We start from the raw sequence: 10831 nt of genomic DNA on the forward strand, positions 1-10831 counted from the left end.
TCCACTCACCCATTTTATGACCTTAATAACCTTCCTGGAAAACATTGCTTTTGAAAGTGGCCGAGTGGAGAGGGGAGTCGGGTGGGGACAGAAAAGGCGAGAGGAAGAATAAAAGGTGAAATTGTTAATGACAGATCGATAGAGTCTAGACCTCTTCTGAGCAGGCACTGCTAGCCATGCCAAATAATGAACAGTGGTTTTGAGAAGCGGACTGCTGTCCATTAGACATTCAGCTCATTTTTCATATGATCCCAGGCTGGGCTTCACTCATGGTCCCAGAGGCAGAAGGCAGTACTTATCCACTAAGCCACGCAGCTCGTGAGAGTAGAGGATGTCTGTGTTGAATATGTGAACATCAACCCAAATATGTGAATGTGTTTCCAATGGACATTCTCAGCACAGCACCCAAAAGTTATGTCAAGTCACTGTATGACCAGTGAGGCACGGCTTATTGCAGCTGGAAATCATTTATTCCCATGCTGAAGTGGGGGTTCTAGTGTTCTTTTTACTCTCTGTTGATACTCCCGATCTGGTGTCCATCGACCCTGTGCCACTACCTCAGCTTGCAGCCTTTCAGTCTTAGAGAAGGAAAAGCGTACAGACTATTTTTTTTTAAACACGATCTCTAAGGGTATCCAAGATTTTAAGTGTAGCCTAAGACTTGTAATTGAGGGCTGTCTAAAATACCTGGAAGCACTTTGAATGCTAAGACAGAGCAGCAAGATTTTTCTAGCCACTGGGGCTGGGAGAGGGAGGTTGGTTGGTTGGTTGATTGATTATTTATTGGGAATTAATACTGAGAGAGTATATGCAAAGGCTGAGGGCACCATGCCATCTTCACAGAACAAGACCCTAACAGCTAACTGACGTACAAGAAACTGCAAAGTTATACTGTAAGAACACATATTAAGGACCGAGGAAAGTCTGCTAAGGTGCTACGTCTAAAACTAAGTTACTTCTTGCTTTGACCCTCCCCTTTCTTTGTATCAGTCGTCGTCTAGAGCCTCTGTCTTGATCTCGTTGGCTCCTTGCCGGGCCAATGCCAAGATGGTGTGGTTTACCGCTGCCATTTCCACGGCTAACGAAATGGGGTCTTGATGGTCACTATGGCTAGTGCTGTCATCCTGTGCACGCGGAAAGGAGAAGAGAGAAGCATTGTTACTCCAGAAGTAGAAAACCAGCGGATAAAACTAGTGTGTTAAAGTAACCAACTAAGGGCAGCAAATTGCACGTTCATTACAGGGGTGGAAAGTGAAAGGAATTTACAAAGTTGATTTAGGACTGATTTCCCTCACTGTGCAGACAAAGGTAAACAGGCCAAGGAGTGGCGCGCCCAATTTTCGAGAGAGAAATTTGAGGGGGAGGTACTTTTAGGAAAATATTAAATTATAAAGCCAAAAGTGATACAGAAGGTATGTCAGAAAACCAAACTAAGATAGGAATCGTTACGCACAAATTCGTGCTTCCATTTGGAGTATACATTTCGGGCCATCCTATTTAAAGAACGAGAAAAGGCAGAGAGAAGAGCAGCCCAGGGGAAGAGAGGCACGGGGTGGCTTCCTCACGAGGAGAGGCTAAACAGGCTCAGGTTCTTCCGTTTGGACAAGAAATGGCTGATGGTTGATATGGTAAATGTTTATTATAAATAATTACTAAATAGAGAATAATTGTTCGTGGCTTTTCGCCATCTAATAAGCAAGGGACTGACAACATATTCCAAAGCAGCAACGGGAAGCACTGCTTTACTCATCACAGTTCAGTTGTAGGATTGATTCACTGAGTTTTAGATCGGACCAAAGTGAAACTGGCTTTGAAGGGGGATGCGCGTGCGTGTGTGAGCTTAGACAAGCTGAGGGAAAATTAGTCTACTAGGAACTATCATATCCAAAAGCGGATCCAGTGCCTGGCTCAGGAAGCCTCTCGAAACTACCAACTTCAAGAAGCTGGAAGATACTATAATAAAAACATTCTATAATTGTCCTGCTCTTTAAAAATACTTTTTCCTTAAATACTACTACTGATCTCATTCAGAAACAGGACACAAACCCAGACTAACCCTTGGGCTGAGCCAGTGTTCACCGAATTCACACAGGTATAGGGAAAACGATGTTGAAAACCTCCTGGACTGATAAGAAAAACAGTGCAATGATTTCGGGGGACTGGAAAACTGCCATCATTCAAATATCCAGGCAAACATACTGCCAGGTCCTCCAGGCCACCAAACTACACGCCACAGATTTCTTTGTGTCTATTTTCTAACGAGCAAAGGCTCTGAGCTGTACGAGGACCACCGCGCTGACGGCTGCGACGGGCGCCAAGCACCACTAAGAGAGAGAAACTGCGCTGCTACAGGACTGCAGTGAAACTTCTAAAAATCAAGACCGGTTGCCTTCTCCAGGGGCGTAACGGCCATACAACAGCAGACCTAAAAGTCTGACGATTCTAGCATAGATTTTACAGTGAGCTATGCACGTTTATCAGTCTACATCAGAAAGAGCGCCTGGGTTTGGATGATCGGAAGGAGAACCAGCACTATCTCATCTCTAATCCATCTGTCACATAAATTCTTCTGGGACATTGGGCAAGATCACGGAGCTTTCCCCTCTTTAAAATGAGGTACTGATAGTTGCCACACCGTGATCTCGCAATTTTTTAGGATTTTGATATTTTTGTTAATTTACAGAAAGGAAATTATAAACATTTATCAGTCTTCCAACAGCCTTTAAGTGATGAACTTGCGAAATTTAAGATTTAAAATATGTTTTATGCATTCTAAATTAAAATGACGTGGTAAATGCTGAGGGGGACAGAAAAGCCAGGATTCGGTAAAATTCTGAGGTTATTTAAAGGGATGCCTTCATTTACAACAAACTTGGGGCAAATATTGCGATGTGCACAGTCTAAGGTCCTCTCAGTACTCTTTATCATGTTAAAATTTACAAAGTCCTGACCGGAGGTTTAGTCCCTTCATTAGTATTTGGATGAACTTTGCGTTTTAAAGTTTACTAGAGTTTAAGTGTCGCTGTGGAAAACAGAATTTATGGGTTTAGCAGCTAAGGGATGTTAAACGGTCATCAGGAGAGCTTGCCGTTCAATCCGCTTCGCTGCTAATGCCTAATTACGCTTCATAGAGGAGCCCAGCTAGATTACTCAGAAACGTAATTTTTAGGGACTCCAAACAAAGATCTTTAAATTTGAATAACAAATTTATTTCTTTTTAAAGTATTTTGGATAACACACAGAGGAAAAACCTAGTTTGGGAGCCTACGTAACACTTCATCTCAGTATTCAGGTCCTGTACGTGACCGACAGGGAATTATCTGTGCTCGGCAGCACTTTCAAAATATTTTAGAACAGTCACAGAGCGGCCGCTCATCATCTGGGGCGAGCAAAGCTGGTGCCACCAAATCTGCTGGCGATGACCTATAAAAAGGGCCTTAACACCCATGAGAAGCAGAGCGGGTGGGAATGCCTCTGCCAGGTCTCTGTCGTACTGGGCCACTGCCAAGTCTGCCGGGGACTCGTTCCAGGACACTCCACCAGCAGCCCTTCTAGAGGGAGACCTACCTAATTCTCCCAAACGAGTCAATTAAAAGCGCTCTGCCCACCCCAGCTGTTGGCTGTGGCACAGAACACAGCTCATATCAAAACCAGAACCAAGTAAGCGAACTGCTCAAGGCCACCGGTGCCAAGGACACACAGCCCTGGGGGGTGGGGTGGGGGATTTGGCCAACATTGACACCTGAAGGAAAATTGGGAAGGGGATGCAATACCTGTCAGGAAGGTGTGTGAAGGAAGGGTCACCAACTTTAGGGTAGGTGAGGGCTCAGAGTGCGGGAAGGGGTATTCTTTTGCTAGAGAATTTAAAAAAGAAGTTGCTGTCAAGGGTTAAAAATAACCAAGAAAAATAGAGAATAGGCAAGAATTAAAATGCAAAAAGGAAAAAAAAAAAAAAAAAAAAAAAAAAAAAAAAAAAAAAAAAAAAAAAAAAAAAAAGACAGATAAATATGTAAACAACCCAAATAGTGGCACATCGTTGCAGAACAATACGGAACAGGTAAGGGGCCAAATAAATGTCAAGCTTTTATTTAATCAAATCCTTTCCCCCCACCCTTCACCCTTTGTCTGTCAGTGTCTTAGGGACGGATCCTGAGACGCTCCTGAAAGGTGCTCCCGGACAACCAGAGGGAGCTCAGCGCCTTACAGGAGGGTGCTCAGTATCTTCAGTTGGCACAGGGGATTACGAAGTGTGCCGGGCAGGGGCTTAGCGCTGTGCTTGTCCGGGTGCCAGATAAGCACCTCACAGCAGCTGTGGCACGGGTTATACCGGAGACCTTTCTTGTAGAAAGACACCATAGGCACAAGAGGAACACACATGCCCCGTTTTGCAGGGAAGCATGTGGGTGCCTGATAAATAGGAGCAGCTGTTAAAGACCTGCACATCCTTTCTGGAGGGCGGGTAACTAGAACGGTGCCGGGGGTAAGGAGAGCGCAAGGTATGCGTGGTGCACTTGGGTGAGTTAACACTCTCCTAACATTTTTCATACATTGCGTGTGGCGTGAATGGTGTAACTTGCTTGTTTGGAGCAGATCCTCCTGTCTTCTTCTACCTTCTCTGCTTCTCTGCCTCCCTCTGAACATCTTCCCTCCTCCTCCCCATTGCGTACTTGCCAAGTGTCCTGTTGTATGACAATAAATCCACGTGGGTGAATACTGGTTGCTCAACACATTCAAACAGGGGAGCTGTGCTCTTCCACCTTCCCCATTACAATCACATAAAAGCAAAACAAAACCACGAGATACCCAATTTGCGAGAGGTAGAGGGTCTCTTCACGTGACGTGTGAAGTCTCCCTTTTTGGGCCACGCGGCTCAGCCGCGATGCTTACCTGCTCCGAGTAGTCATTGCCATCGACGTCGTCACTGTTGGAATGACCTCCCGGACTCTGTACATCTATTCCATGGCTCTCCAGGATTGCTGCTTCTTCGAAAAAAGCAAATGGATCCCTAATTTATCTGATGCATTGGAGTAATTAAAAGTAACTACTTTGTTTTTTTTTTAAATAAGTTAGAATAACTGGAAGAAGAGTTAGCTCTTAGCCTCTTCCTCTCCGCTCTCCGGTATTTGGGAAGGTAGCACGTGTACAGATATTGGTTTGCCTGAAATCCTTCCCCACCAACTAACAGGCTTATTTGTGAGTAAGAATCCGTGTTTTCCAGCCAGTCCTACTAAAAATTAGCTTAATTTCTACTGCACTAGAGTGGCAAAGGCATTCCTTGTAGATCTTCCCACATAGTTGGGACTGGCAGGACTTGAGGGGGGGGCAGGGAGTGCCTGAAAATAGATGGAGACATTTTTAAAATAATTTAAAGAATTTAAAAACACACATATCTTCATCTTCTAGTAGAATCTATGCATCTAAAACTCCCTTTGGATATTTTTAATCTCCTTCCAACCCTCTTCCCCACGCAGGTCAGCTACAGCTCTAACTCCATCCATCTTGCACTGACTTTGCTTTGTCCCTCCCCGCCCTTCAACAGGTTTCATTTAAAAAAAAAAATAAATAAATTGAGGTTAAATTTCAGTAACACACCAAATGCTGTGAAAAGAAAGTTTTCTTATTCACAAATACGGCAAAAAGAAGCAGTCAGCAAAAGGGCATAATATTTGACATCTAAAACTACCGGTTAACGAGCAGGTATGGATGGATCTCTGTTCATCTACGTATTGCGAACACACTCCTGCAGAGTACCTAAAAGTTTGTGCATAAAATTTTGCGTGCAATGCAGAAGTTTGTTGAGCCCTGGCCACTAACGTGAGTTCATTCTCATTAGTACCTCTTCTGTTTCTTCTTATTAGAAGGTCTACTTCTTCCAAGTTCGGAGTCACTTCTAATTTCCTTACGATCGGCTACTGACACAGAGAACGGGCAGGGCTAACTCTGAAGTGACTTTTGTTTTATCAAACAAAAGTGACTTTTTTTATTTAGTGACTTTTTTTGTTTGATCAAGAAAAATTATTCCTTTGTTCCAGCTACTTGTCACTGTGCAACCCCCTGGAAAGCAGTAAGGAGCACCGGTGTCAGCAGAGGAAGCAGTTGGCTCGCAGAACCTTTGGTCCTACTGGCTGCATCTGAGATGTAAAACAACTCCTCTGGGCCCGTAGATCCCTGGGGGGTCGCAGGGACGGCAGTAAAAAAGACACCTCAGGTTTTGGCTGAAAAACGAAGCACGTTTCAGCGGAACACAGACACAAGGAAACTTACAACCAGATAAAAGAGCTTCACAACAGCCGCTTTTCATTTAAACAGCACGCTAAGGTTGTGAACTGGCAGTCGTCTCGACTTCCCCTATTTCCAATGAAGATATTGTGTGGTTTTATTTTGGATTTTATTTTGGATACCCAAAGGAGCCTGAGCATAGGGAAATATGATTCTCCTTCCGCCAACAGAATTCTCACTTTGGTTTTTAAAACTGATCTTCCAGTAAAACTTCACAACGGCATCATTTTTCCTGCACTGATGACGGAATTCCACAAATTGAGTTCAACTCATATTTTAGAAGAAATCTAGAACAGCGAGAAACTAATTTTAAAAATTGCTCCGCATTTCTATTAAGAATGCCAGAACCTCTAGTATTTTCATTAATACAGTTTTACATATTTTCCACCTCTCCTGAGTAAGTGTACATACTGAACCCTGAAAGCAGGCTCTCTGATACATTACCGATATTGGCTCTTCTCTTGATTTCCTTTCTTCTGTTGGCAAACCAATTGTACACTTTAAGGGAAGTAACTCGCTCCAAATCTGATAACTTTTTTCCTATGAGAGTAACAGGGGGGGAAAAAAAATAAAAATAGAGCATTGTTACTCACTGGGTTGCTGAGGTAGGCAAAAGACCCTTATGCGTGTGATAAACACCTGAAATACAGACAGCACTGGAAAGTTATAACTGAAAATAAAGTGAATTTCATGTGAATCAAAGTACTGTGCCCAGATGCTATGGTAATACATGCCAAACACCTCTCTAAACACAAAGTAGCCTTTCTTCTTCTGTTAAAATCCAAAACACGGGAATTTCTTTGCAGCTCCAATCAACTAAAATCCAGAGCCACGGGAGAAGAGAGCGCTGCTTTTCTAGTTCAAGCACAAAACCGAGATGCAAAAAACTCCAATTCAATTCGGAGCCCTGCCACAAATCGCACACCCTTGGGCCAGTTCTCTTACTACGTGCCGCGAGGATAGAGTTCAGTGACGTGTTCCCTTCAGCAGCAAAACGAATGAAGACATTTTGTGTCGTCCCCTCCAATCTGCTTTCCTCCCTCTCCACCGCCAGCTGCTCTCCTTCTCCTGCAGCACTAATCCCACCCTCTCCATCGCGCCAGGACACTGCCCATCTTTTAGGAGAAGGGTGGGGGGATGCTGGAAACCAGCTCACTGGAGTTTTACGCTTAAACCAACAAATAAAATCCCAACAACCACCCGCCAGCTACAGGAGACAATCCCTTTTCCCGATCCCGTAAAAGAGGGAAGACCGGAGGGATTCGGGACAGCATGGAAACCTCTTCAGCCAGCCATGACCCTCTGCAATGTAGCTGCACCCTCAGCCCTCTGCAGGCTCCAAGGGGACGAGACTCCCCTGCTGCAGACTGTTTCTCCAAGTTTATTTATTCAGCGTACAAAACAGTCACGTAACTGCAGCAATGGGCAACTTTAAGGAGAGATGAGACAAGGGAAAGAAAATCTGGAGATAGCTACGCTGTTTCCTAATGCTTCGCATCAGTACCACTCGCAGTATTTTACTGACCCTGAGAGAGTGTTTAAGGAGTTTGTTCAAAGTCGCTAAACCGACCAGCAGCACAGCCAGGAATAAAATCCAAACCTCCTCAGTTCTCTAGCTGCTAGATCATTCCGCTTGCACAACCAAAAGGCAAGAGGCAACATAAAAGTTGCAACAAGGGAAATTTTTACTAGGTATTAGGAAAAAGTATTTTGCCGTGAGAGTGCTCAACAGGGGCCCAGAGGTGGGAAAACCTCCGCTTTTGGAGATACTCAAAACAGAACGAGGTAAAGCCCTGAGAAACCTAACCCTAAGCCGGTCCTGCCTGACCGGATGATCTCCAGGTGTCCCTTCCAGCTTAAATTGCTCTATGATTCTGCGCCATCCTGTGACTGTTCCCAGTGTTCAGGAGTCACGCCTTAGCTTTCTTTTGCACTGATTTTTATTCTGGTTATATAAAAACCTAAATATACTCAAACTACATGTTCTGAAAGCTATGCAAAATGTTCGGTTAGCAAAACTAAGCAAAGGCAGGTGTGTCCACCAGTGCTACACTGAATATTCACGCTCTTCTCCCAAGTACGACTTCTCCAGGAAGAGGGAAAATGCAACTTGTTGACCCAAATCCAAGGTCCTCCTTCAATACACGGATTCTAATACGAGACCCCCGTCTGGCAGAGAAAACTGAAAGCTGTGCTCCTTACTGCTCTGAGGACCTGCTGTATGATCTCTGGCATGCCTTAGTCTGTGAACCGAAGATTTCCCATCTGTAAAAAGGAACCAGTAAAACTCACTTTCGTGGAGCGCAATAAAATTCTCGGATCATTACTGCACACTTTGTAATAAGTACTCCGAAATAAATGAGCGTAAAGAATGAAAGCCTTTAAGACGTGTTTATTTTCTTAGCAACGCCCTTTACAAAGCTGTATGAATGAAACGTTCAGATGCACAACTCATCCTTCACATCTCCAATGGTGGGAATTTAAGCTGCGGTCGCTGGCGTTTAGGTTCGAAAAGTGAATTGACGTTCATCCAAGTACGGCAGCTCTGAACAACGCGAGTTATAGAACGCTCAAGAAGAAACTTACTGCTAGTGGAGAGCACTACATTTGTTAGTAATAGCCATAAAATGCGATTTGCTGAATTTAGCGGGAGATGTTGAAATCTAATTGCAGTTGCCTTTGGAAAGGACAGCGCGATCAGCTCCTCACCTGGCTTTTGTATAACTGCATTACAGGCGTTTGCAATTTCTTCTCTCTTTGCCTCATCTGGATACTGATTCTCATTGAAGTAACTGCAAGGGGAGGGGGAAAAAAAAAAAAAAAGAAGTTTTTTTCAGAAATCAGAGCATGAATGCTCCAAAGCAGCTTCACCAAAAGGTGTCAACTACTAGTTTATGCATCACTCTTACAATGGTAACACAGACGCAGCAAATGTAATTTGATTTTATGTAAATCTGTATACGCATAAGGTAATACCGACATGCACACATAGAGAGGATAAAACTTCCCAAACGCCTCAGATAAATGACTATTATCTCAGCATTCCCAGTGGCACGTCAGCACCTGGAATATTGTACTGGGAGATACAGCCAAGTAGGCAATGCCACGAATATCAGAGTTAAGACTGTCATGTGAAGCACCGCGTGAGAAGACGTCACAGGCCAAACTTCTGCCTTTTTTTATTATCATTTGCTTTTTTTTTTTTTTTTTCTCCTGACGTAACCCCAGCTTAGGCGGAGTCATACAAATGAAGGAGCTGTTCAATATTTATTTTGATCCCTGGGTCATTATATACACACATACATACATACTTGTCCATATATTAGGCACAAACACACACAAATATTGCGTACTTTAGACAGATATAATATGAAGATTGTACAGACACAGTTACACAGTAATACAGTAAGATTTCTAGAGTCAGACTAGTTTGGTTTTTTTATAAATCACAATCTAAACATTTTAAATCTTCCCCAGAACAACATATTGAATATGGTCTGTTTTAACAGTGCTTTTTTCTGAATAATTGTGATTTTATTGTACTTTATATGCAGTGAAGATCCTATAAAAGTTAAACTGTTTTCTCTTTTACTTCATTTAAGTGCTTTACAAATTTTAACGAACTGATTTACATTCTACAGAGCTTATCAGATTTCCATTAAAAACAACACAAAGTCCTGTTTACTTCAATGGACTCTGATAAGCATGCCATAAGCAGGCACTACTACATTTTTTGCTGTAGATAGTCCATAATATATAATTATTATGGTTTCTTTGATCAACTTTGATCAGCAGCAGGTTCAGCTCTTGGACAGCTGCTCTGTATTTGAAAATAAAGATGTTTCCTTTACTTGTATGTCATTTGGTAGTAGGAGATTCAGACATATTTAGGCAATTATTGTTTTCCATGGTCATATTTTTTCCTTCGGTGGATTGGTCCCTGCACAGTTGCTTTCTATGGAAACCTGGATTCTGTTCCATACAGCAACGGTTTCTGCCCAACCCTCTCTTGACTAAGTGGCACTAACGCAGATCTCTCTCACTATTTCACTTCCAGTTTATTTCAGTTCACTGCAAATACATACTTCGAACATTCAGTTTGAATTTTAGCTATTACTTCTTCATCCCATTGTTCCCAGTGCTATTTGCAGCTGTGGCGATGCCCACAAATGGAGTCCCATTTCGAAGCCGCTACTCATTGACTAAGAGAAATCGCACGTGAGCACAGCGAGTCGCACTGTTAATGTACTCCCACTTGATTCGCTAGCTTAGAGAACAAGTGGAACCACAGGAACAGCTCCATCTTCACGAAGTGAAGGGCAGACTACGTCTATTTGGGCTTTGGAGGCAATCACATTTACACGTAAACATCTTCCCTGGACCTCTGAGTTGCTCTTAGGAGGTAAATCCAGAGAGACCGTCCAGAACTGCGGTTCCCGCTCGGCTTGATCCTACTCTGAAAAACAGCCGCGATATTTGCCATTAGACCTGAAAAGGAGGACACCTGTTTACACTTACTTTCCGGGAAACTTCAAATACGTGGCACCATCAA

General features: G+C 43.2%; 1 protein-coding gene across 1 annotated transcript in view; it reads right to left on the reverse strand.

Moving 5' to 3' along the window:
- Nucleotides 1–726: 726 nt before the first annotated feature.
- Nucleotides 727–10831, reverse strand: part of HMBOX1 (homeobox containing 1) — a 64059-nt gene continuing 53954 nt past the window's right edge. Inside the window, exons 6-10 of the mRNA XM_009895436.1 lie at nt 8989–9071; nt 6724–6819; nt 4888–4979; nt 4578–4679; nt 727–1124 (exon numbers count right to left, since the gene is read on the reverse strand). Coding sequence (XP_009893738.1) covers nt 987–1124; nt 4578–4679; nt 4888–4979; nt 6724–6819; nt 8989–9071 — 511 coding nt within the window. The 3' untranslated portion in view covers nt 727–986. The remainder of the gene's footprint in view (nt 1125–4577; nt 4680–4887; nt 4980–6723; nt 6820–8988; nt 9072–10831) is intronic.

The sequence above is a fragment of the Charadrius vociferus genome, unplaced genomic scaffold, assembly GCF_000708025.1.
Source record: "Charadrius vociferus isolate BGI_N301 unplaced genomic scaffold, ASM70802v2 scaffold41, whole genome shotgun sequence".
Classification (NCBI taxonomy): Eukaryota; Metazoa; Chordata; class Aves; order Charadriiformes; family Charadriidae; genus Charadrius; species Charadrius vociferus.